At 40.0% G+C, this 26,065-nt stretch overlaps 3 protein-coding genes across 3 annotated transcripts; 1 reads left to right on the top strand and 2 right to left on the bottom strand.

Annotated features, from left to right (window-relative positions):
* Positions 1 to 65: 65 nt before the first annotated feature.
* smim19 (small integral membrane protein 19) lies at positions 66 to 18,669 on the bottom strand. Its single transcript, XM_085134163.1, has 4 exons — positions 18,613 to 18,669; positions 3,199 to 3,424; positions 2,899 to 3,023; positions 66 to 1,173 (listed from the first exon to the last, which is right to left on the bottom strand). The coding sequence occupies exons 2-4, from the start codon at positions 3,330 to 3,332 to the stop codon at positions 1,097 to 1,099; spliced, it is 336 nt and encodes a 111-aa protein (XP_084990289.1). The 5' UTR covers positions 3,333 to 3,424; positions 18,613 to 18,669; the 3' UTR covers positions 66 to 1,096.
* On the bottom strand, positions 7,668 to 21,201 carry fam199x (family with sequence similarity 199, X-linked). Its single transcript, XM_085134089.1, has 8 exons — positions 21,086 to 21,201; positions 15,784 to 15,963; positions 13,527 to 13,746; positions 13,197 to 13,355; positions 12,595 to 12,756; positions 12,308 to 12,491; positions 12,069 to 12,172; positions 7,668 to 10,474 (listed from the first exon to the last, which is right to left on the bottom strand). Exons 2-8 carry the CDS (start codon positions 15,948 to 15,950, stop codon positions 10,301 to 10,303), a joined length of 1,170 nt encoding a protein of 389 aa, XP_084990215.1. The 5' UTR covers positions 15,951 to 15,963; positions 21,086 to 21,201; the 3' UTR covers positions 7,668 to 10,300.
* A 96-nt stretch (positions 21,202 to 21,297) lies between these two features.
* On the top strand, positions 21,298 to 25,638 carry commd5 (COMM domain containing 5). The gene is made up of 7 exons (XM_085134149.1): positions 21,298 to 21,435; positions 21,681 to 21,841; positions 21,943 to 21,971; positions 22,085 to 22,135; positions 22,231 to 22,326; positions 22,592 to 22,667; positions 24,770 to 25,638. Exons 1-7 carry the CDS (start codon positions 21,312 to 21,314, stop codon positions 24,869 to 24,871), a joined length of 639 nt encoding a protein of 212 aa, XP_084990275.1. The 5' UTR covers positions 21,298 to 21,311; the 3' UTR covers positions 24,872 to 25,638.
* The last annotated feature ends 427 nt before the right edge of the window (positions 25,639 to 26,065 follow it).

The raw sequence follows: 26,065 nt of genomic DNA, 5'->3' as shown, positions 1-26,065 counted from the left end.
AACACGTGTTATTTTATAAACGGAGAGCTGTCAGCACAGCAGTAATATTCCAACTCATTGCACACTTTTAAGCCATCAACATAGAATCATTTTATTATAATGATGATTGTGTGAAATCAGCCACAAAATCATAATGGTGTTCCACAAAGTTAAAGGTGACCTATTGCAGTTTCAAAACAATTAGCTTGGTATTACGTACGAGCGTTCACCTGGAGCAATTTCAAACAAAGAGCTTCGGGCTGCTTTAAACACTCTGTTTCAAACAGGCTTTTCTGCTCTTGGCTCTGTATGATGTCAGAGAAGGGACACACCTAATATGGTAATCTTTCTGGATAAATCAAGAGCCCTTTCTCTTTCTTATGATATCACACCTCTGGCTGTGAGTGCCAAAGCTCCACCCTCATGCTGTTTTTAGTTTATGAGGGGCAGCCAATCAGACGAAAGCTAGCAGAGAGTTTATTTCAGTGGATGAACTGAGGAGCTGTACCAACAGCCTGTTTCAGACAAACGATTAATTTGACCCGAGAATCATGTAAGTGTACTTCTTTTTTTCTTTTCTTTTTTTTACAGGACTGGGGGATTCGCAGAGCAGCAGTGAATCTGTGCTGTCTTAAGCTCAATGCTAGAAGGAAAAATCTTTATATACATGAACTGAAGCAGCTATTTCAAAACAAAACCCACAGAGATCCAGATGATGCATTTACAAATAACCTAACTACTGAGTAACTTCAGGTTTATGTGCCATCATCTTCACATTTGAGAATCTTTTCTCTGCACACATCTGGGAAAAAAGAAGAAATGGAATGAAACATGTACAGCCTGTGTCAGTGTCGAACGCTGCAGTTCCAGCTTTATCTCTTCACACCTGCTTAGTGTCACTGTTGTGTGAGACAGCACACCTGCTAGCTGCCAGCTGTACAAAAGCATCCACAGCTTTGTTTTGTAGCTGTGGAGCAGCTCCACGTGCACAAATGAAACATCAGACGGTGAATGAAGCAGCAAGGATGGGTGCAGATTCTTTTTACACAAACTCTGCAACCATCCCAGTCCTTTCATATCCACGGGCAGGAGAAGCTTGAAGACGGGCCGCCTGCTCTCACTCCATGGAGAGCTGCACACTGTCTGACTGGCCCTGCTGATGTTGTTGCTGCTGCTGCTGCTCAAACTTCCTGGCTAGAAGGCGAGACATGAGACAGACGGAGAGATATTACAATAAGCAGAAGATCTATAGGGCGTCCAGCAGGCTTTCCCCACTCCATTTTGAAATGCTGAATTAATTTCTTTATTAATGTAAAGGAAAACATGACACAAAAAAAGCCACCAGATAACAACTCAACAGTTTTAAAAAGAAATCCCCACTTTTCCCCATCTAACACAGCCCACACTGAGCCAGCACACACAGGCTCAACTACATTAGTATCTGGTTTCACACTACAGTCTGATTTCAGGTTACTTTTTTGCTCTTTGTTTGGTAAATACAACTTAAGGGGAACAGATTTCTTAAAAAAAAACAAAAAAAAAAAACAAGCTAAGGACAAAGATAAAGTGTGATGTGTTTCTGTTAGAGGAGTTAACTGGTGGAACAGGTGCAGTTCATTTTCCTTGTTTAAAAACATGTTTAAAAATAGTATTAGAAATTAGAAAAATATATAAATCAAGAATGAAAAGAGCAAAATAATAATAGTGAAACTCTTGGTTGTTTTGCTTTGATTGTATTAATGACATTTAATTTAATGTAGTTACTTATCTAAGGTGGAAAGTTTTTTTTGTTTTGTTTTGTACATGAGCTGCATGCTGAAAGATCTTTTGTTAAAAGGGTTGGCGTAATAAGCATATTCAGCCAATACCTTTTGATTAGCCTTGTCTCGTGCTTTCTTGCTTTGTGGTAGATCTTTATTCTGTATTCAGTGAGATATTTGAATGCTAATCAATAAATCAATAAAATGAGTCTGCTCAGCTCAATAGAATCTAAACTCTGGGGTGTGTTTTAGAATTACGCACGCGCTACAGAGGCTCACTGTAGACAAGTAGGGGAGGCATGATCGCAGAGGTTTTACCTGGAAAACAAAACCTCTAAGGCTGAAAAACAGTGGCACACACAAACACGCCAAAACTCAATATCAACTCTCCGTCTGGTTTCGTCCAGCCACAGCCTCACCAGCAACCACAACCCAGTGTAATGTTAAAGGGTTTGCCACAAAATATTCACTGACTTGCTGTGCAACCTTATTTTAGTTCAATAAAGGCAGCATCTACAGTACTGTGCAAAAGTCTTGAGCCACCTACCGTTTTGCTTCAATGGAGACATAATTTCTTGTAATTTCTTAAAGTTGTTTTGACCAATTAAAACACTATTCCTTGGACATCACTTGCATTGGTCCAGTCTTTGTACCATATCGTGTATTTATTTATTCATTTTTTTGTTAAGCGATTTAACACTGACCTACGAATGACCCAAGCATATAAAAAGACATCTTACTCATGGATGACTCCACTTGACCACTTGGCAAAGAACCAAATTTTAATTGTATCTGTGTTAGGAGCATACTTGTTTTCATTTCTTTAGCTGAATCTAAGAAAAAAAGGTTACAAATAACAGTGTGGTCGGCATAAAATAGTATTTTTGCAACAACAAGGCGATTCCCACAGAGAGGTTAGCTGAAAACATGGCATATCTCGGCATGGTGTGGAGTGGGTCCTTGAATCTTGACAAGTAGAAGAGGGAGAGAAAAGCATGGACAGTATGTAAAAGAAAAGGGAAAAACCCAGACCCGACCCTTATTTCCCATCTTCCTGGTAAAGTAAGAGGAAATTAGAAGCGGCTCAAGACTTTTGCACAGTACTGTAGCGTCAAATCGAGTTTCACTGCAATCCACATCAGCCCACATGCATCCTCACCGAGAGAGTACATCTCCAGCTGCTGTCGCAGGCGGACCTTCTGCAGGCTGTCGTAGAAGTTGGGCTCCGGGCTGCTGCCCGCGGTGGGAGGCAGAGTGAAGATGCGCATGATCTTCCTCTTGTTTCTAAAGTGTACGTAAACAAACAGCGTCAGTCTGTGCTCGTTATCCGCAAACAACTAGGGGAACATCATCACCGAGCACACGGTTTGACCTGTAACATGTTAACCTGGTGGGTGATTTGATGCCAAACCAGTTATTTACAGTCGTTATGAGGTAAGGTTAAGAAACGCGTCCTTACTTTCTGGCGTAAACGAGCAGGCCGAAGCTGACCAGGATCACCAGCAGGTAGACATTCGTGGCCTCGTTCCACGCTTCGTGCACAGAGTAGTCTATAGAGTCGGGCTCGTTCCCCAAAACCCCGTGAGCGCCCATGGAAAATGTGGAAACTGCCACCAAACTACACGGAGAAACATCCAATTTTGAAGCAAAATCCTCTAAATTAGCCCCGTTAGCCTACACGTCCTCTCGAATCAACTGTGTTGTATAAACACTATTACGTCACATCCGTTATCTTTTCTTCTTCGTTGTTCCTCTTCCGGTTTAGACGTACTGCTGCCCCCTACAGTCCCAAATCTTAATCAACCCAGTAAAAAATCAATTCTGAAATTAATTCACTGATGCAGGTTTGATTGGACAATTAAATTATTAATTTCAATTATTATTGATATTCTATATATGAATGCTTCTGCTCAATGTCTTCGAATGGTTGATTCTGTGTATCATGCTTCTCTGAGGTTCATCACTAACCGTAAATTTCAGACTCACCACTGTGAGTTATACTCTCAGGTAGGATGGCCTGCTTTGGTAAGTCGGAGGAACTCTCATTTATACAGTTTTATATATAAGGCGATACTTGGGTTGCTGCCTTCTTATCTATGTTCCCTGCTTGTAATGAAACATGCTGGTCGGTATTCTCTTCATCCGCATGGTTACTTGTTGCTTTCTGTTCCATTTGCCCGAACTGAACTTGGTAAAAGAGCTTTTGTCCATTTAGCACCCTCGGCTTGGAACAAACTGCAGAAGGAATGGAAAATGACTGAATTCATTTCATTAAGTGCTTTTAAATCTAAACTACAAATCCTTGAGGCCAAGTCCATAATATGCAACTGTTTCAATTAGATTGATTGTCATTTTAACTGACTTTTTTTATTTTTATTTGAATTTTATTGAATTTTATTTTATTTTATTTGTATTCTTTCACTTATTGTTGCATGTGTGTTGTTGCTGCCTGTATTTGAGTAATTTCTGTAACTGTGAGACATCTGCTGCTGCCTATCTTGGCCAGGTCTCCCTTGAAAAAGAGGTTTTTAATCTCAATGGGATCTTCCTGGTTAAATAAAGGTTAAGAAGAATTAATTATTACAGCACAAAATGCTTTATTTTATTCTGTGTTGTTTTTTGGATCCTTTCCTGTTATTTGTCCTTATTCCTGAAGGGAACTTTACAAGCTTGTATTTGTTTTTACTTGTTTTATATATTCAGATTCATTTTGGTGAAAATCCGGTCAGCATCACACCAAATGTGCAAATCAGTAAAAGGTATATCTTACCCACATATGTTATTTTACTCATGAGCACAACTGCAACAGGAGGAAGCAAATAACGAATGAGAACTACAGTGGGGCAAAAAAGTATTTAGTCAGCCACCGATTGTGCAAGTTCCCCCACTTAAAATGATGACAGAGGTCAGTAATTTGCACCAGAGGTACACTTCAACTGTGAGAGACAGAATGTGAAAAAAAAATCCATGAATTCACATGGTAGGATTTGTAAAGAATTTATTCGTAAATCAGGGTGGAAAATAAGTATTTGGTCACCTCAAACAAGGAAAATCCCTGGCTCTCACAGACCTGTAACGTCTTCTGTAAGAAGCTTTTCTGTCCCCCACTCGTTACCTGTATGAATGGCACCTGTTTGACCTCATCATCTGTATAAAAGACACCTGTCCACAGCCTCAACCAGTCAGACTCCAAACTTCGCCATGGCCAAGACCAAAGAGCTTTCGAAGGACACCAGGAAAAGAATTGTAGACCTGCACCAGACTGGGAAGAGTGAATCTACAATAGGCAAGCAGCTTGGTGTGAAAAAATCAACTGTGGGAGCAATCATCAGAAAATGGAAGACATACAAGACCACTGATAATCTCCCTCGATCTGGGGCTCCACGCAAGATCTCATCCCGTGGGGTCAAAATGATCATGAGAACGGTGAGCAAAGATCCCAGAACCACACGGGGGGACTTGGTGAATGACCTGCAGAGAGCTGGGACCAAAGTAACAAAGGTCACCATCAGTAACACACTACAACGGCAGGGAATCAAATCCCGCAATGCCAGACGTGTTCCGCTGCTGAAGCCAGTGCATGTCCAGGCCCGTCTGAAGTTTGCCAGAGAGCACATGGATGATACAGCAGAGGATTGGGAGAATGTCATGTGGTCAGATGAAACCAAAGTAGAACTTTTTGGTATAAACTCAACTCGTCGTGTTTGGAGGAAGAAGAATACTGAGTTGCATCCCAAGAACACCATACCTACTGTGAAGCATGGGGGTGGAAACATCATGCTATGGGGCTGTTTTTCTGCCAAGGGGACAGGACAACTGATCCGTGTTAAGGACAGAATGAATGGGGCCAAGTATCGTGAGATTTTGAGCCAAAACCTCCTTCCATCAGTGAGAACTTTGAAGATGAAACGAGGCTGGGTCTTCCAACATGACAATGATCCAAAACACACCGCCCGGGCAACAAAGGAGTGGCTCCGTAAGAAGCATTTGAAAGTCCTGGAGTGGCCTAGCCAGTCTCCAGACCTCAACCCCATAGAAAATCTGTGGCGGGAGTTGAAAGTCCGTGTTGCTCGGCGACAGCCCCAAAACATCACTGCTCTTGAGAAGATCTGCATGGAGGAATGGGCCAAAATACCAGCTACTGTGTGTGCAAACCTGGTAAAGACCTATAGTAAACGTTTGACCTCTGTTATTGCCAACAAAGGTTATGTTACAAAGTATTGAGTTGTATTTTTGTTATTGACCAAATACTTATTTTCCACCCTGATTTACGAATAAATTCTTTACAAATCCTACCATGTGAATTCATGGATTTTTTATTTTTTTATTTTTTTTTTTCTTCACATTCTGTCTCTCACAGTTGAAGTGTACCTCTGGTGCAAATTACTGACCTCTGTCATCATTTTAAGTGGGGGAATTTGCACAATCGGTGGCTGACTAAATACTTTTTTGCCCCACTGTACTAAAGGTAAAAGCACACTGATTTCCAACCTCCAATCTGTTTATCCATTTATGTGATGTCAGTTTGCCATCTTACAGAATGCCTTGTTTCATAAAATATATCTGGAGGACAGAAGAGACAGGTATATGTTTCTGTAGTGGTTGTTACCTTTGCTGTATAGAGGGAAACAAAAAGCAAAAAGATCATGATCGTGATTCTGGTCTTCACCGTTTGAAAGTGTGGCAAAAATCCAATGGATATCGTTCCATTTTACAGAATGGTAAACCTTTCAAAAGGAACAATGAGAGATACCAGGTGCTGCACTTCTTTTAACTGACACCACTTTGAAATGAGACTCCAAAGTAAACATCTCTCATCACTACAGTGATGCTGACCGACCTCCTTCCTCACCTCCTCTGCTCCTATCTTTGGTGGGAGAGACTCAGACTGGCCGGAGGGGAGGCAAGGAAAAGAACTGAGGATATACAGACTGACAAATAACAATGGCAACAATGTTAGCAGACCTGCTCAGCCTCTGGAAAAAGCTGCTCAGCAGCATTAAGTGAGTTAAACAAATGCAAAGTAAACTGGGATGATTAATATGTCTCACATGTATAAAATCTAACTGAATCATGTAAAATCAGTTATCCATTTGTAATTAAACCAATCTGCTGCACGGCACCAACTTAGTAAAATTTCATTTTAGCATCATAAACATGGCTCAATCAGCATAAAAGTACTTTAGGGCATTTAGGGCATACAGATCTGTAGATGACAGAAGGTATGTGACGTCGCATTGACAACATCTTCAGAAAACCTGACCTCTGACCTTGACCTGACATCACTGACATTTGAAGTCATTGGAGATTTTTTTTAGTAGATACATGTATGGTATTAATTTGAAACGCCTCATTCGCAACTTATCACAAACTTGAGTGTCCATGCCTCCCACACACCCACCTCACCGGCGGAGTGACAACATGAGCCTTTCATGGCTGAGGGGTAAAAATTTGTTGCTTGTATGAAATCCAGTCTGAGCGTACAATATTTGAAAGACACTAGTTTTCATTTTTAACTTTTCATAGGTTGACTTTGTACCATGATCAGAATAACGAATCCTTGTTTATTTGGAATAACCTAATTAAAAGGTATATTTGTTTATTACAAATATAAAACAAAAATTTAATGCAGAGGTTTTCTTCCAGTGAGCTCTGGGGCCGGGCAAAACAGGTAAGTCCATTGATCCCTCTTCTTGATGGGATTCCCTGCAAAAGATCTCAATCTCCACCCTGAACTTACTACACAAAGGAGCAGCTGATGAGCTGTGAAAAGCCAAAGTGTGCTTTTCTTTGTTAATTATTGTGGAAAATAAAAATCAGTGATTTAGCGCTCAATAAAAAGTGCTTGGAATTTGCAAACCGATGAATAACTTAATGAGTCATGCTCTCCTCTACAGAAGTTGCAAGTCAAAATAAGCACACGTGTAGAAAAGATGCAACACTGAATGTTTATTTGTCGAGTTCACAATAAACAGGAAGCGTCGAGTGAACTGCTCAGTCTCCCTTCAACCCTCTGTTATTCAAACACAATAACACTATTCCAGAGTCATTTGTTAATCAGGAGTTAACGTATGTAAATCCACTCTTTGCTTTAATATAATATAACACCACCACAGTGGGCTTCCCTTTCAAAACATCCTGTGTAGGTTTGTAAGTTTAATATCATTCATTTTCAGCAGTTAATGGCATTTTATCTGCTGGAGTTACTCTGTTGCATCACTTATTTTATTTTATTTTTATTTCAAAATTATATTATTTTTCAAAATAGAGTTTTACTAATTCATTGCTACAGAATACACAAAGCTGTTTTTCCTCCGACTTGACTGCTGTAATTATTTTATACACAAGACAGAAACAAGAGCCACGGCTCAGTCCACATCAAGTATCAGAAACGGCAGCTTTTAGGCCGACAGTTGTAGTGGTTCATCAGGTTACAGCTGAGAAGCTGTGGGGAAAAAAATCTTTCCTACAAGTTAACAAGAAAAAGAAAAAACGGAGCAAAATGAAAACATCCCGGTAGTTCCACAGAACGCTGTCCTGCTTCATCAGCACTTTGTCTGGGATTTGAATCTTCAGAGCAAAGTGAGCACATCTCTGGAAACAACGTTGACGGCTCAAATAAGAAGCTGAAGAATAGCTCCAAAACCATACCAGCCACTGAGCAAAGTGTGGTCTTTAAAATCCTATAAAACGTCCACAATTCCCAAAATCACTCAAACAAACAATGAGGGTCAAACATTCAAGTAGGAGTTTAATAAAACAAAAAAAAAAGACCAAATAAAAGTGATGAAAACAACAAAACACATCAAAATATGACTGAAAATATCTGAAGGGATCAACGGCAACCTAGCAACGCATTCAAGTCCCAATGACCAGTTAGTTTGCCATGTCCATCATTTACATACACACCCAAAAGGAAAGAAACGTTATCACCGAGGAAACCTTGAAAACAAGCAGTAAATATGATGGTACCGATCGCTTATTTACAACACAGGTAAGCTATTTCAACAGGTGTTTGCAAACGATGATGCAAGTTGTTAGTTTCTGGTCCACGCGGGAATTCGCTGTGGGTGACGATTGAAACATGCAGTGTTTCAGTGCTCCCTCTAAGCCTTAAAAGTGAAATGGGACCACAAAGCTCAGCAGAGAGAAAGACAGACCAGCTCGCTGCACTTTCCACACCTAAACCATCGTAGTTTGGATTCATGTTTTCCCCTAAAGACAACAATGGGTGCATCGATGTGCAGTTCATTCAGCATCAAGAATGTGTCGACACAGTGTGAGAGGGATTATATTTACAGTAAGTTTACAGACATGTTAAACTGCCCATAATATGCTTAAAGGATCTCTGCACCTTTTAGCCTGTTATCTGCCTTCTTTTATTCAAACCTATAAAAGATCAAAGTCCAGGAAAAATGCTGCTCAGCTGCCTTAAAGGATTAGTTTATAGTCCAATCTTTACTCGTTACATAACGATATAATGCTCCACCAAGCAGCATTAAATACAACCAAAAAAAATCCAGAGCACATTAAATTCTAATGTGAACCAGCCGAATCTTTCAGCTGAGCACTGCTGAAATTCCTGATGTTCCAGTAGCAAAGATATCCAACTTATTTCACACAAGACTGCGGCTGTTCCAGGATTTGGGCCATATTTCTATTTAAGAGGAACTTAAAAGTGAAAGAATGTGTCACATACATGGCTAACTTTAACATTAGCTTCAATGGTAGGATGCAGACGGAGCAGAGTCTAAATCGTAATACTGAGAAACGCCACAGGGAGCGCCTTAAAGCGATAGGAGAAGGTCAGAGGAAACATAATCAGAGTTTTTGAACATTAAAATGCTTTTTCTTGTAAAAAACCAAAATGAAATTGGGAGGCTGTTAAGGAGAAAAGTATGAGCACTTTAAATCTGACGAGACCAATTCATCCTGCTGATTATGAACATATTTGTAAGCAGATCAAATTACATCATCCCCCAAAGCTTGGATCCAGCTCCCTGTGGGGAATAAAGCCTTTGCCATCGCTCCCACTGAAGCAAATGTAGCCAAAGTCCACCTCTCTCGTCTGATCTGTCCTTCTGCCAGACATGGTTGTACAGGTAGTAGTGAATATATCCTCTTACAGCATCTATAAGAAAACCTCTTATTACCTGCATTAAGATGCCATAATCATCATTAGTAGTGTGAATTCATTTGCAAACTTCTAAGGAGCTGCAGCGCTAACCTCTGGCTGTAAGCAGGAGAGACTGTGGCTATTAAAGCATTAGCAGCGCTTTATCACTGCTACATTAACTAGAGCAGTAGTGACTGCAGCACTTAGCAATTTACACACCAGCAGGTAACACTAGTATTAGCAAACAATATGTCGAGCTAAGTTATATGCTGCAAGAAGCTATTACTGGCCATCACATTGTTCTTACAAAAAGCATTCTAAGCATGTTAGCATATGCGGAGCTAACGCATGCAGCGATGTGGATTAGCACGTTCTATAAGCTCTATGCTAGTGACTAGATGGAGTGAAAGCAGGCGTAGAGGGAGCACTGATTGATTCACTGGTGTCACATCAGTATGTCCAGGTCGTCTCCGTGATCGTCCTCCTCCGTCACCCGTAACGACAGCACCTCCTCGTTCAGAAACAGCCCACTCAGTCGCTCCTTTCGGGCCTGCCGCTGCTCTTTGAGCTGTCGCTTGCGGAGGGCTTTCTGCTGAAGCTTTCGCTGCTTTGAACGTTTCTGGAAGAGACGGTGTGTGGAGAAAGGAGTTAACAATAAATAAATCGTGGGTCTAAATGCTCTGATATGAGCAGACGTCAGCAGTGTGGCAGCATTTTGTAGAAAGGGATGCAACAAGTCGACTTCAACCCTTTCAGTAATTTGCATTTCACAGCTCAACAATCCATCAGAGCATTTCATCTAAAACTGTGTAAGCACATTCTCACAGCTGCTGTTGTGAACATCCAGCCACTGCTTCACCAGCTCCACCATCTGTTAGCTACAACCTGCTCTCTCATATGTCCCCAAAAAAAGCTGATTTCTGTTTTATGATTGCAGTTTACAAATAGTTCTTGTTAACTGAACCTTATTCTACAATTTGTTAATCCTGAAAAGGCTCACGTGTACTCCACAAACAATGAAAGAGATATTTAAGCTAGAGACAAAGCACATACCAATGATCTGAACTGAGACTTTCTTTGGTTGAGAACAACTGTGGGAATCATAGTATAGCAACAGAACTGGCACTGGAAAATGTTATCAGTTACACAACGCAAGACAAAACACACAATTCACCTCAGGATCAAAGCTTAGAGACAAGGCTGCAAAGACATTCTTGTTGGTCTTGCGATGCTTTCCTACATCTTGTGACTTAACCGATCCTAACGAGCCAACTTACAGCTGATCCAGGCTAAAATCTAACCATTGAGAATCAATTCTCTCTTTACTGTGTGATCTCCATCATGCTGCCCCCTGATTACACTCAGACTGCACTCTGAGACTTTTGGTGTTTGCGTCTGAAGAAAAAACAATCAAAGATCACACAAGCAATGAGCTCTATTCTAACACAGCACAGCAAAGTTCACCAAACTGATTAACTCACTGAATCAATTATTTTTCCTCAGCAGTTCACATTAGATCATAATCATTTTAGATCACAGTGGATGTCAATATTTAAAGTCGCAATTAATAGCAGTTTAAAGAAATGTAAACTCTGCTGTCTGACAAAGTTCATGAGGTTTAAAAAAATAAAAAAATTTAAAAAAAGCCTAGTTCTGAAATGCTGAGTGGTTTCTCGTAATCACACCAACCACAGTCTTCACTTCGTTAGATTCACAGTGAGAGTCTCCACACTCATACGCCTGTAGTGATTCTCCACAAGAGTCCCAGTTTCTCACGTGGGCCCTTGGGTAAATTAATTGCCCACCTCTGCGCTCAGGTATTATAGTCACACAGTCTCCTCTGCTGCTACACCACAGTGTGAGGGTGAGGGGAGGAGCGGTGCATGCAGCTCGCCGGGACAGACAGACGGAGGAAAGATAAGATGGAGACTGGAGCTGATAACAACTTGGTCACCTGTTATAAGTCCAAGAAAGGCTTCCAAGCAAGCGTTCGTCTATAGAAAACTCTCACTCAAGTGTCAAGGGCAGAAAATGTGTAACAATTATTAACACGACGCCAAATGTCCTTCTGTATAGAACAATCAAGATCTGCAACTGTTCTTCCAGTGTTTCAGAGATATATATTATAACCATTGGCCTGGACTCTGCAGAGCAAAAATATTTACCAAGAAAATAAAAACTGTTTTTCATTTTTCAACATTCATCTTTCTTACTTTAGAGTCTCGTATGCGTTCTGCAGCACTGGAAAGATTTCCGTCACTGTGAGCTCTGCTAATATTAGCAACACTGCTCCCACTACAGGCAGAGGCTGTACCCCCTGGAACACAAGGCACAGACACTGTTAGAAACATCAAGACCAGAATGCAGGGGAGCAATTTTATCTTGGCAAAAGCTGGAAGTACCAACATAAGCACAGACTCCTGTGGCGGTGTCAAACCAGGCAGCATCGTACCTGCTACAGAGTTGGAGGCAGTAGATCCAGTGGAGGAGCTGGCAGAGCTGACCATGCTGGCATTACTGCTGCTGGCTCCGCTGACGCCGCCTGTACTGGCACTGCTGTGGCTGCTCCTCTTCCAGCCCTCCCTGGTGCTGCTGGCTCGCTGCCTGGGGCTGTGCTCCCTGATGTAGTTACGCACCTGATGACGTCACACAGATCCATTAAAAGGGGAGTTTCTGAACAACTCTCGACAGCGCTGCTCCTCAATATGCAACAGCTACAAAGCTGTTGTTGCTGCTCACCTGTTTGAGCTTCTCATCGGTGAGACAGTTGAGCTCGATGATGAACTCGCTGTCAGTGGGAGAGATCTGAGCACAGGGGTCAATGATCTTGATGATGTCGAGCTGCTCTCTTAGGCCCATCTCTGTGCTGACCTTCCGGCTCAGGTACTCAATGTACTCCACCTAGAAGTGGAAATTCAATTCAATTCAGCTCTATTTAAATGGCATCAAATCACAACGATGGCTGCTTCAAGGCACTTTACATTGTAAAGTAAAGATGCTACAATAATACAAAGAAAACCCCAACTATCATACGACTCTGCATGAGCAAGCGCTTTGGCAACAGTGAGAAGGAAAAACTCCCTTTTAAGAGGAAGAAACCTTCAGCAGAACAAGGCTCAGGGAGGGGCGGGGCCATCTGCACGACCGGTTGGGGGAATAACACACCAGTTCAACTGACTGTATATCGAAATGTATTACAGGTAAAAAATAGACAAACAAATGAATAAATAATAGACGACACACTGCAACAAACAAAACCACGCAAGACAGAAAACACCTGGCTCATTAGCTTTAATGCTAATTCTGAGCACTCAGCACAAAAACGAGCTTGTTTTGTTTACTTGTTCATCGTTGGTCATGGCACTCCAAGGCAGCTCATCCAGGTTGCGATGAGGGTGGGGCTTCGGCTTCCTCTTGGAAAACAAACATGGTGAACTTGGCACACTTGGAATTATGTCAGAGAGGACATCACTGCCACTTGCAATGTCACTTCCTGGTAACTGGGAAAACAACAATGGAAACAATTAGATTAGGACATGACAAGATAGGATTGTTTAGGAAAGCCATTTTCCACATTCATACAGATAAAGAAACAAGTTCAAATGACTTACAACTCCTACTAAACATGAGCACCTACAGAATATTAAAAATCAGACCGACTAATAAGCTACCTGCCACTCAAATTCACTGTCAGACCAGTCCCAGTATGTGCTGATAGAGGAGGAGACGTCACTGCAAACACTGCCTTCAGGAAACAAATCCAGCGATGTGAGTTCTTGGTCGTCCAGAAGGGAGTAGCAGTCGTCTTGATCCCCCACAGAGACGGAGGAGAAGAGCTCCTCGCTACACTCAGAGCTGGCAACACTGGTACCACAGGAAGTAAGGTTCCACCTGAGGAGAACAGAGTGGACATCAAAATGAATCTATTAAGTGACTTCTAGAAGTTGTTCTCTTCTCTCTTTTTAGACCAGTAAGGTAAAAGAAAAGCACAGATGAAGGATTTGGGGAGGATTACAGAACAGCTGGACCTTTGTTCGTCTGTGCCTTCAAATTAAGATAATAAAACGTTGCTCCAACAGTTGTTCACTTGGCAGCCACTGCTAGGTGATAATTAAACTATTTTGCACAGTTTCAGGCTGTAACACTTGGCAACAATGTTTCAGGTACTGTCTGATTTGGAGATAAAACACTTTTATTTCTTATGTTTGTGTTTAATTTGCTAAATCCTAATATGACAGTTCAAATAATTGATTGGCTACAATTTCCAAGATATTTTATGTTTAACATTTTATACCTATGCACACTGTTAACATAAGTTTTAATCATGAACTGCTAGCTTATGTCTTTTCATCTGTTTATGGTCACTTCATATGATATTTCACCTTTCTTCATTATAGAGAAGACTTAACGTGAAAGTCAAAGCAGCCCCACCAGCCCCGAACTAACCATCCAAGCAGTGGACAGCAGTAAAACTTTAGATGTGTCTCGTCACTGTTGTGCATTTGCGACTTACTAAATAAACCATACAAAGAGCAATGAACATTCTGCTGCTGTGTTCTTAAGCACAAAAAAAATCACAAGTATTGTGCTGTAGATGTGATGCATAAATGGCTCCAAATTGTTAAGACGCACAACTGATCCTGTTTTTTGTGCTTTTCCAACTTTAGTACTAGAACACACTAGCACATGAATCAGTTTTGACATGGAGCGAAGGTCATGATATGTAGACATTCTGGTTTTATGACATGTCTACATGTCTGACTATTGACTTATTCCATCATTTAACAATTCAGGACAGCAGTAGAGGAAATGTAAAGGCTATACACATTTTACTGGTGCACATTATATGAGTCACATTACTTTCAATGGCATATTGCGAATGAAATGCAAATAAAAAATATATTACTTGTGTGAATTTTTAATATGCATAAAAAAGATTTAACTTTACTTTGCAGCATTATAGAATTCCTGTTACTGGGAATGTGTCTAATCCAAGACAACATCATATTATGTGAAATCTGAAAATTGCATTTTATGCTTCATATCAGCAAATTTCATAAAAAATGTGTGAACTCTGTAGTTTATGAAGAGGTGCTGTCAGAAAATTAGCACCTACTCCAAATTTAACAATTAGAATAACTTAAACAAGTTTAGCATTAGTAAATGAGTCAGGTTTGACTGCATTTATGTGGAAGCATTTTGGCTGCAGAGGAGTATAATCTGTAACTTTCCACATACGGTTACAAAACTCTTCCAATTTGCCAAGTAGACTGGAAACAGGCAACAGGATGTTCCAATTTAAAGTTCTTCTGCATTTAAAGGGCATACCACTCATGCACATCTGTGGCACACAGAGTTTATCTGATGCATTTACTTCCTTTAGAAAAGAATCTGGATAGTCCCAAAAGAGCGACAACTAACAGATACTTCATCTATCAGCCAAGGATTACTTTGCACCGCCAAGAGCGGTAATTTACCAAACTCTACTGAAATCCCATAAATGTTACACAGTAACATTAAAGATCCTGTGTCTACTCTTTAAGGGTTTTTGTAGTAAAAAAAACTGAGGTGTAAATATAAGATGTGAAAATCTGAAACCTCTCACTGCTGGGATTCCTCCAGTCCCCCAGCAACAAGACTGACTGCTAGCTTAGCAAGCCACTTAGAATTTCCTCTTCTTACACAGATAGAGGGCTAACAATAGGCACTTTACAGTAGCAGCACTTTGAGGGGACTGTTGTTGTGATTTGGTGCTGTATAAATAAAACTGAATCGAATTGAACTCAAGAGTGTTAAAGGCAATAGGGATGTCATTCAGGTCTGTATCCTCAGCATTGTAGGCTACACACCACTACAGAGCACCAAAATAGGGGTATACAGGCACAGTAGATACATGTACAAACACAAATACAGTCATTCTGTACTTGCCTGTTACTGTGAAAGCGATGTAGAGGATCCGTTCGATGACACGATGATAGCTGACAGCCAAAATCGCTGACATCCAGAGTTCCCACATCGCTCAGGTTGGCCCTTTGGGAGAGGAGAGGGAAAGGCTCCTCCGGGGCCAAAAACTTCTCATACAAAGATTCAGACATGGTAAATCTGTATCTGAAATAAAGGAGGCGAGTAATAAATAGGCAGGGCTATGTTTCAATACACCTTCAAATAAATACATTATGCAAGGTCGTTATGCTGGACTGTACATGTGTTAACCTTCATAAGGCTTGTTTGTGAACACAACTGTTGATGCCACTGTTTACATAAACACAATGCTGGCCCGAAACCCAATATTAGCAAAAATTCTCTTTGACTTCTTCGCTATGTAGTTTACGGGGAGGGGGGGAACTGCATTCATCAAAAATACACAAACCTAGATTAACTACCTAACGTTAGGTGGAAGGTGTGTACAATTCAGAATAACAGCTAATATTAATGAACTAAGAGACAGTGTAGTTACTCCTGTTTAATTCGTCGTATTTCACTCATTAGCTAACAAAACTGAAATGGTGTTGGCTTTGCAAAAATTATTCTTAGAAGCTTCCGACAGGTACTTGTTTTGCGGATCGCGGCTACGTTCTTCTTCGTGCAGTCTGGCCAGACCATATAAGCGATACTGCCCCCATAACTTCCTGTAGTGTATTGCAGTTACAAAAACACGTTTACATGGCTGTATCCCAATTCAGGGTCTGCAGCCTTAAAGTAAGCAGCCTCAACGATCCTCAAGGGCCTTAGCGGTACTTAAAAACCGCTAAGGCCGGAAGTGCGAGGCTTGTGAAACGGGACGGTCTAGCCTCCGTTGCGCTGCCCAGGTTGCCTAGCAACCATGACACTAACAGCTGGAAACGTTTCATACAGCATTGTTTGACAGAAATGAAGGAGAAAATCTTTTGTTCATTTGTTTGTTTGTTTCTACATGAGCTTTGATCATTCTCTGATTAAGGTCAGCTATTGAACGGCGTATATTTTAAAGTAAAGGCTTTAAAACCAAGTTAGTACAAACATCACTAATGTCACATAACTTTGCCGACATGTGGCCAGTAATGTTTTAATGTTCCTCGTTATTAAACATTTGCACACAAATAAGTGACATAATATTCAGTACTTAGTTTACTATGTTACTCTTCGGGCGCCCCTCATCCATCCATTTTTTTCGGCAAAATTATCCACACCTACCGCCGCGCTATGAATTCTGGGATATGTTGGGCCACGAAGTTTTTTGTTTTTTTGGGTTTTTTTGAATACGTTTTATTGACAAAACACAAAATACAGATATACAAATACAAAATAGCAAACACAATGTCAGGGGGTTCATATAAAAAAAACAAAATAGACACAGTCTATTAAAGAATCACATGATATTGAACAGGGAACATAAGTTTATGGTTTTGACAGCTTTTTGATTTTGAGAATGTTGTATGGTTTTAACATATTGTTTGGTTTCATTTAAAAAGCACCGAAAGGATGGTTTTGCGTTAGAAAATTTCGACTTATGTATATGAAATTTAGCCAATAATATCAATAAATTAATCAAATAAAATTCGTTTGCCCTGTGCATGGGGTACTTAAAGAAACCAAACAATATTTTCTCGTAACAAAGAGAGAACTCAGAAAAGATAAAGGAAACAACAAAAACACAAAATTCTTGCCAGAAAAGATTCGTGTATAAGCATGACCAAAATAAATGAGAAATATCTTCCTTCACACAATTACAAAATGTACAGTTAATATCAATGTCCTTTTTATAACGTACAAGAAAAGATCTGGTTGGGTAAAAACGATGAATGAACTTTAAAAGATATTTCCTTTACTTTGTTATTTAATAGAAATTTCGACGGTAAGGTCCAAATCTTCTCCCATTCCAGGTCCTGGTATAAGTTATTCCAGTAGGCGACAGCCGTTGGGACACAAGTTCTGTCTTTTTGAAATAGAGTTCGTATTTCACGGTTGTTTCCCCTCTTTAGAGAGGGGAAACACACCTGACCGACATAAGTAACAGCAGGATCCAGTGGTAAAGGGGTCAAATCACTAACAACAAGATTTCTAAACAACATTAAGACCCCAGCAGGGATAGCATCAAACACTATGGCATATTCCTTTGGTGGAACAGGAAGACCATATGTATTCAAAAATTCTGAGTAAGAGAGTAAACCTCCAACTGGATTTATAAGTTGTGCAACACGATGAATGCCATTATCAAACCAATTACTTAAAAACACAGACTTATGTTTGTATAAAATGCCTCTATTGTTCCAAATATAGTATCTATGTGGAGAAAAGTTGTGTTTATAAATCAATGACCAGGAAAGAAGCATTTGTTTATGAAAGTTGGATAGTTTTAAAGGGATTTTATCAATATTGTAATTACAAAGCAAAAGAAAGTTAAGACCACCAATTTTTGAGAAAATATAATTGGGAATAAAGTTCCAAATTGAGGTTGGGTTCCTGAAAAATTGTTTAATCCAGTTTATTTTAAACACATTGTTTAATGAGGAGAAGTCAAGAAAGTTTACTCCACCATGTTGGTATGAGTTGGATAAAACTGATCTTTTAATATAATGAATTCTATTCTTCCATATGAAATTATAAATAAGTCTGTCAATATCTGCCAGGGTTTCTTTATTTACATCAAGAGACAAAGCAGCATAAGTTAGACGAGATAAACCCTCTGCTTTCGTGAGTAAAACTCTCCCTTTAATGGATAAATCCCGCTGCAGCCAAGCCAAGTTGGGCCATGAAGTCTACACCGCCTGTCACTACCCGAACCGTACCGGAAACCCGATCGGTACCCCGCATGCGCAAAAGGTGTCTAATTCCGGTCGAAGCATTTTACGATAGTTACGGGTCAGAGTATCTGTTAAGATGTTAAGAATAATAAGTATCTCTTAAAATGTTTCCGATAATGAAACATTTCATATAATGTAGACAAAAACAAAAAAATAAAAAGATAGTGACGGATCAGTGCTCCCCGATCCTTACTGCGCATGTACAAAGTCGGACCGTACAAATCGGGTCTACCCGAACCGTACCGCGCATGTGCAGGGGTTTTCTTCTTCTTCTGTTCGTTTAATGGCAGTTTACACCCCAGTGTTCGAGGATACTGCCACCTGCTGACTGAGCGAATGAACCCTATTGTAAACTGAATTAGCGTCATTACAAACGTGTGTTAAATTTGATTTAGAGATAGTCGAGTGTGTTTATGCTTGTCTGTGTGGAGAGAATTGATTGGAATAGTGATGATGTTGTCCGCTATCACTGTCAATTGCCAGTAAACACTTCATCTGGCTGCTGAATCTTCACGTGACATATTACAAAGTCTGTATTATTAACTCTGTAATTAGGCGCCATTCTTCTTATTTTACGGCGCTGTTGTTCGGGGAACGCTCTCTGTTGAGGAGAAAAGCGTAAATTTGTTTGTATACGGATTATCCATTGTTTAAATGCCCCGGTAGTCGAAAAGGAGGCAGAGTTGTTGAGAAATGCTAGGAGCTAACTGGGCGCTAACCGTATCATTCAAATATATTGAATGTCGCAATGCTGGCAAAGAGAGGAAGTGACGTAAGATTTGCGCATGCGGGGTACCGATCGGGTTTCCGGTACGGATCGGGTAGCGACACCGCCACGTCCTTAAAATTCAGGGAAATGAAGGACGCATTTGAGGGCCGCATTTTGAGCAGCCTTCAAATTGGGACAGCCTTCGTCGCGTCGCTGTGACGTAATCGGCCTTAAAATGCGGCCTTTAAGGCTGCAGACCCTGAATTGGGATACAGCCATCGTTTTCGCATATGACGCGTCGACGATAAAATTCTGCGTCAACATATTTTTATTAATGACGTCTTCGACAAATCAGGGAAAAGGGGGGCACAAAGAAATACCTTTCTTTCTTATTCTCATTTAAAATGTCTAGTTTTTAATAAATAATTATCTGAATCTTACACCAAAAGTTTTAATCCGATGTAAAATGTATGGAAATCCACTATTTATATAGTAACTATTAAGTCTCTTTTTTTTCCTTTTTTCTTTCTTTTTTTACTGGGAGTTGGCAACCTTGTTAGTTAGGTTGCTTAATATTTCTGCTAAATACCAGAATAGGAAGGATGGAGGATTTAAGTTTATTAAATTGATCAGTACTGCTGAACTATGAAATATTTTGGGTGCAGTGTATTTTTTGCATACAGGTATAGCAGAATAGCTTTAGTGTTTTTTTTTGTTTTTGTTTTTTGAAACTTCAGTATGAGCTATGCAGCAAGATATTTAAAAAACTGTTTTATTGATTAAAAAGCACAGTATATCGGATTCATATCGGTATCGGCAGATATCTAAATTTATGATATCGGTATCGGACATAAAAAAAAGTGGTATCGCGCCATCTCTACTTAAAACACTGCCAGATATGCCAGGTTTTTGACTAGCGTTTTGCTCATGTTTTTGTAATAGGCTGCTAGTAACAAAGTGCCTGAAGATACAATTTAAAATTGTTTCTTTGCCAAATTGTGATGTGATACTGGTTCATCTCTCGAGTTAATAAATTATTCTATAATTTATTCTAACATCTTTGCACCACTGCACACGTTTTTTGTTGTTTGTACTGTGCATGTCTATTCTGTTTTTGGGATCAAAGAAAAAAACGGACGTCTGTCCCTTGTATATGTGTTCATGTACTTGGTCAATAAATCTAACTCAGATACTAAAAAAAGTCACTAATGGTGAAAACCTGTTTTTCGTCCAAGCATCAGTAAGAAGAAACATCTACAGAGTTACTTTAATGAAAAAACTAGTTAGGCTACCTACTATGAATGCTTTTTACTTAGCAACTGTGCTGATAATAAAGCTCATAATCAGCTGCTGGCTCTGTTATTTGGCACAGCTTAGACTTAAAGTAACTGGTAAACAGCCTGAATACTTCAAGTTACGGTAAACATAACCCCACGCGTTAAAAGCGCGCTCGCGCACGCTCGCACACATATATAAAATCTTTGATAAAGCGAGCTCCATTAGCTTGAGTAGAACTTACATAAACAGTATCGTGTTTAGAAAACGCGAGCATAAGCCTCTGACATCACAACACAAGCTAACATCCTTAGCTTGCTGCTAATCCTCCGAAATATCTATGTAGCGTTTGCTAATACACAAAACGATCTGAAACTCCCATTTCCCAACAAATGCCACGTGTGAACGCTATGTGAACAGGTCTAAGCTGTAACTAAGAAGCTATCGATATTAAAAATCCTACCTTTTGGCTGTTCAAAAAGAGACCACTTCTACCACCTCCATTTGCAAATCCGTTTTCCTCTAAACGACGAGCTAAGCTCTCACCGCGAGACTCCGCGGAATGAGAGTCATGTGACATGAAGGCGGAAGCTGTCGCACAAATACAAAACTAGCTAGACAAACCCCTCTCTAACACTAATTTCTCATCTTTTTATCTGTTAATTCTGTATGTTAGTGAACACTGAGGCATGTCTTCCAGCCATTCAAAGGACTCTTTGAGCTTCATGGGAGGCAGAATACCACCGGAAGTCGAGTCATTGTCAAAAAACTTGAAGGATGTGGACCAAGAGTTGTTCCGAAAAATACTGAAAGGTAAATAAAGTCTAAAACAGAAAAAAAATAGCAAGAGCTAAATAATTGTATTATATTGTGTCTATTCGAATAGGTACCCTGGGCATGAAACAATAAAACTGAACGCCTTTTGGTGAAGTTTATTGTGAAACTGGACTTATAACAGTATCCACAGTAGAGCTTCTGCTGATATTCGGACAAAGTGTTAGCAGTTGAAGATGCCGGATAAGTGCATTTAATGTGACTGTGAATGATTCCCTGTCCAGCTGTGGTCAGTGCCCTGGAGGGGAAGGGCTGCACAGAGGGTTTGAAGTCCATAGCAGAGAGCAGTGTCATCCCGCAGGAGAGGCTCTGTCACATCGTAGCTGGGATCCACAGACTGCTGTCTGAGGCCATCCGCATCCCCACAGCGTTACTTAAACAGGAGGTGAGCTGATGCTAAAGCACTGGAAATTATATTCACTGAAACAGACTTCTTAACTAACATCTTCATTCCTCTTCTGTGGTGCCTGATGGGGCATTAATTAGATCTTTAAGGAAGATCTGAAGGAACTAAGGTGAGGGAATCATTTTTTCCACACCTCTCTTTGTTTTCATTTATTATCTCCGCACCCCCACCCCCCAGATTCTGAAGAGGTTATTTCTATTGTGTTTTTTCTTCTTTTATTAGAATACCCGAAGACTTCATCACAGATTTCTCCAGTGTGGTTTTTGGAAATCGGTATGTTGATTTTACAACCTCAGGCATGTCCAGGATTGGTATCTCAGAGCAGTGCTACAATCAGGTTCTATTTTCTGTGCTGTTTGTGTTTTCAGCCGTGCAGCTCTAGAAGCGGCCGCCTCTCAGAAGGATCCTCATCTCCCCACACTTGAAGAATTGAAATGGAGAGTGGATGTTGCCATTTCTACAAGGTAACATACTAAACAAACTGCAAAAACTGTTTACATTGGCAATATGTGCAAGAAATCTTTGTTAATGGTTAACTGGCTACTAACACAGTGTTTTAAAGCTTTCCTGGAACAATACCATCTCTTACCACCGTCTCTTACTTGCAATATAGAAATGAGTCAGGAAGAAGGGTTTAGTGAAAGATTACAAAAAATTCTACTGCACTCATTTTAAAGTCCTACTCTTTAGACTTTGTGATGATGTTTTTGCTTTTCTGTGTCGAAACAGCTCTTTAGCCCGAGCGCTGCAGCCTTCTGTTCTCATGCAGATGAAACTTTCAGATGGGAGGTTTCAACGCTTTGAGGTATTTAAACAAGTAACCTGTTCCTGATTGTACACACAATACATTCTGACCCACAGTCCCCTTCTTATTCTCATTTTATTTACTTTTAATGATGATACCAGTACCACAGTATAGATCTACATGCCAAATTTCTGTGCATAAAACCACAGTTCAGAGGGATTTTTTCTCTTGGTCTTTTGGCTTTTAAGAGTCTTGTTGAAAGTAATAGTTGTTCAAAAGACGTTGACGGTTTCCTCGCCTCTATACTCATCCAGGTGTTGGCAAGACAAAGTGCCTGCATGGATTCTCTCTTAGCACTGACATGCTTGTTAGGTTAAGTGGTAGTACTAATTTCGCTGTAGGGATAATTATGAGTATGAGCGGTTGTCTTTAAGTATTTACAAAAATGGATGGATTTAACAATACCTTTTAAATTCATGAAAATGTCTTATGCATTAGCAAATCTCTAACAGAACAACTACAAAGAAACGAGTCAAGGTGTTGCAATGGTCCAGCCAAAATCCAGACCTGAGCATGACTGAAATGCTTCTGTGGGATCTTAAGAGTGCTGTGAATTAACAAATGCTCACAGACCTCAATGAACTGAAGCAGTGTTGTCAAGAGTGGGCTGAAATAGATAAATTCTCCCCCCCCCAAAAAAAACTTTAAGTGGTTGTTCCCGAGGGTGAATCATGGGATGTACTTAGTTTTTCAAGGGACTGCAGTTGGCTCTTAATGTCAGTGAGCGAGGAGATCCTTAATATGGTCATTTCAGACACAGTTCTGGCTGTGAGCACAACAGCCCCACACGCCTGCTGCTAAAGGTGGATGAAGGTGAAGCCAGAATATCAGTTAAACGAGAGGGTGTCCTGAAACGGGGGAGACCCTGTGCCAGACAGTGGAGGGGAACTGGGTTGCACAAAGTCCTAGTACACAGAAATGAGTTCATTCTCATGAGCTAACCATTGAATGATTTTCTTTTGAGAAACCTGTTAACATCATATGGATTTTTTTCTCCACATGACTGATGATGGTTGTGCACTGTAGTAGTTATTCCTGGATTATCACAGCAGAGTGTTAAACATGTTGGTTGTAAGCCAGTGGGCTAATGTAGGTCTGTTTCAGTTATTGCATAACAGGATTACAGAGGAAGTAACGTTTATTAATGGCAGCCTAACCTACAAGCCGTCCTTGACCAAGTGCCCCTGATACGTTTGCAGTGTTATTTCTGTGCTAGTCAGCTTGCTTGTGCTTATTACAAATATTGTTTTGTTAGATGCTAAAAAAAAACAGTTGCATTTCTGAGTCTTATTTTTTTCTTTTATCAGCTTACAGAAAAAAAAACTACAGTAAAAAAAGCCTGATATCCATTCACATAAATGCAAAAGTGTCACTTTTAAAACAGGAAAAAATGAAGAATAAATAGATGGACTCTACCAGGATGTGCGGCAGCCTAACTGCCACGGTGTAATGCTATAGTACGTCTTATTCAGCAGGGGGCGCCATACTCCGCATCAGCTTTAAAATGACAAACTAGAATCCACAACTGCTTTCAAAGCTGACTACCAGTGTGGTCGGAGCAGAAGCAGGGACGAGGACACCTGCTACGGATGTGCAGTGATTACGTAATCAGATTACAGCAGAATTAGAAGATAAAGCAGCAGCAACATTCGATGTGCAGTTTTTCTTTATGGGTGCAGCTCATCTCCACCTGACGCATGCTTTTCTGGAAGTGAAGGGAGGATGAATAGCAAACAGACAAGATGATTTCTTCCTCCTTCAGCACACTCTTCTTAATTAGCACTTGTGTTTGTTTGCAGTCTGACCGCTGCAAACAGATGGTGACTCACACGCAGCTTGAGACTTAAACACAGGGATGACAGGGACAGAAATTAGGGAGGAAGCAAATGAAACTCTGGGCTTAAGTATTAGAGCACAGCATTTTGCAAGGAGTCCATCTACATCCTTTAGGTAGAAATTCAGGTTTTTAATGACCTTAATGACTATTTCTTGCATTTTTAGACATTCACACACACAATAAACAGCTGTGGAATGTGGCTGTGTGGTTATTTTTAATGCTGAACACTTTGTGGGTGTGCTACATGTTCTGTGGTCTTTTCCAGGTACCTGTGTCTAAATTCCAGGAGCTTCGTTACAACGTTGCTTTGATTCTCAAAGAGATGAATGATCTGGAGAAGAGGAGCATTCTTAAGATCCAAAACTAATACACCATCCGGAGCTGATGTTTATGCTAACTCATCTCTGCTCAGTTTTTAAAACTCAGTGGAGCTTTTCTACATTTTTCCATATGATGTTATGCACGATAATGCTCTGCACATCATTATCTTATGCTCTGATGGTGTTGGCATCCAACATACTCGAGACAAGCACTTCACCTCCAACCGTGTATTTAAAAATCTATAAAGTTTTTTGTTCTCGTTGTGCATTAGTCTTTGATGTTTGTGTCACATTTGAAAGTCCTGCGATCCCACACCTGTGCCAAAATACAAAAAAAGTCAAGTGGGCGCTCGTGCACGCTGGTCATGTGATACACGCTCCTCTTTGAAGCAGAACGTCTTGTTCCCTCACCTCTGGGACTCGATGTGACAAGAGGTCGAAAAAATGATTTAGAAGTCTTTTGGCTAAAAGCGCAACCATAAGTGTAAAAAGTAACTTTCTTTTAACTAAAAGTTTGTCTTGTTATGTGTTTGTTTTCCAAAAATTACATTGAGATTTTTTTTTCTCACTGTTGAACCACATCTCTGTAATAACATCTGTCTGTCACTAAATTTTTAAGGAATGTTTGATCTGTTCAGATTCAAACTGTGTCACAGAAATAAGAGTTAGATGAGAAAAAAAAAAAAAAAAAAAAAAAAAAGATGAGAAACTGTGAACTTCAAATGCTGAAAGTCATTGAAATGTATTACAAAGAAATCTTATGTGTTCTTGTGACATCTTTTTTTACGCGAATTAAACTGATGTTTTTGATTAACTGCAGCTATTTTGTAGATTAAGTGGAACTCGGTATCACTTCACTCTACTTATTTCTATTCTTTCAATGACAACATGAATGTAAGTGAACGAATGTATGGTGAGGGAATAATAGGATAGTCCCAATTTGAAAGTATTATAAAAGGAAACAAAATATTACTAAGCACGATCAAGAAACACAGAAGTAAGGAAAGTACAGCTTTAATCTGTGCTTTTCTGTTAATTTGGTGTTGTTCTGAGTGGGCGTGTCTTTAAAGTTTGCTGCAGGCAGCAAAGCATTTAGGCTAAAATATTATGCGTGATGTAACATGGGGAGTTGCTTTAGCTTTGTAAGTTTGATCATTTAACTTCATATTAGACTATAAAACAAATGAGTTGCTGGATTGATCGGTTTAGCGTGATGCTCTGCTTAACAGACCTACAGACTG

Source organism: Neolamprologus multifasciatus, chromosome 2 (assembly GCF_963576455.1).
Source record: "Neolamprologus multifasciatus chromosome 2, fNeoMul1.2, whole genome shotgun sequence".
NCBI classification, from domain to species: Eukaryota; Metazoa; Chordata; class Actinopteri; order Cichliformes; family Cichlidae; genus Neolamprologus; species Neolamprologus multifasciatus.
Note: the sequence above shows the minus strand (reverse complement) of the source record. Positions and strands in the feature narration are given on the sequence as shown.

What these genes read in the sequence shown, in the direction of transcription:
- smim19 (XM_085134163.1), bottom strand. Translation starts at nt 3,332, where the DNA reads ATGGGCGCTCACGGGGTTTTGGGGAACGAGCCCGACTCTATAGACTAC. An exon ending in CTGCTCGTTTACGCCAGAAA is followed by an intron (nt 3,024 to 3,198) that starts GTAAGGACGCGT and finishes CGTACACTTTAG; the next exon opens with AAACAAGAGGAAGATCATGC. An exon ending in GCTGGAGATGTACTCTCTCG is followed by an intron (nt 1,174 to 2,898) that starts GTGAGGATGCAT and finishes CTCGCCTTCTAG; the next exon opens with CCAGGAAGTTTGAGCAGCAG.
- fam199x (XM_085134089.1), bottom strand. Translation starts at nt 15,950, where the DNA reads ATGTCTGAATCTTTGTATGAGAAGTTTTTGGCCCCGGAGGAGCCTTTC. An exon ending in CCATGACCAACGATGAACAA is followed by an intron (nt 12,757 to 13,196) that starts GTAAACAAAACA and finishes TTCCACTTCTAG; the next exon opens with GTGGAGTACATTGAGTACCT. An exon ending in TGCCTCCAACTCTGTAGCAG is followed by an intron (nt 12,173 to 12,307) that starts GTACGATGCTGC and finishes CTTGTGTTCCAG; the next exon opens with GGGGTACAGCCTCTGCCTGT.
- commd5 (XM_085134149.1), top strand. Translation starts at nt 21,312, where the DNA reads ATGTCTTCCAGCCATTCAAAGGACTCTTTGAGCTTCATGGGAGGCAGA. An exon ending in GAAGATCTGAAGGAACTAAG is followed by an intron (nt 21,972 to 22,084) that starts GTGAGGGAATCA and finishes TTCTTTTATTAG; the next exon opens with AATACCCGAAGACTTCATCA. An exon ending in GATGTTGCCATTTCTACAAG is followed by an intron (nt 22,327 to 22,591) that starts GTAACATACTAA and finishes GTGTCGAAACAG; the next exon opens with CTCTTTAGCCCGAGCGCTGC.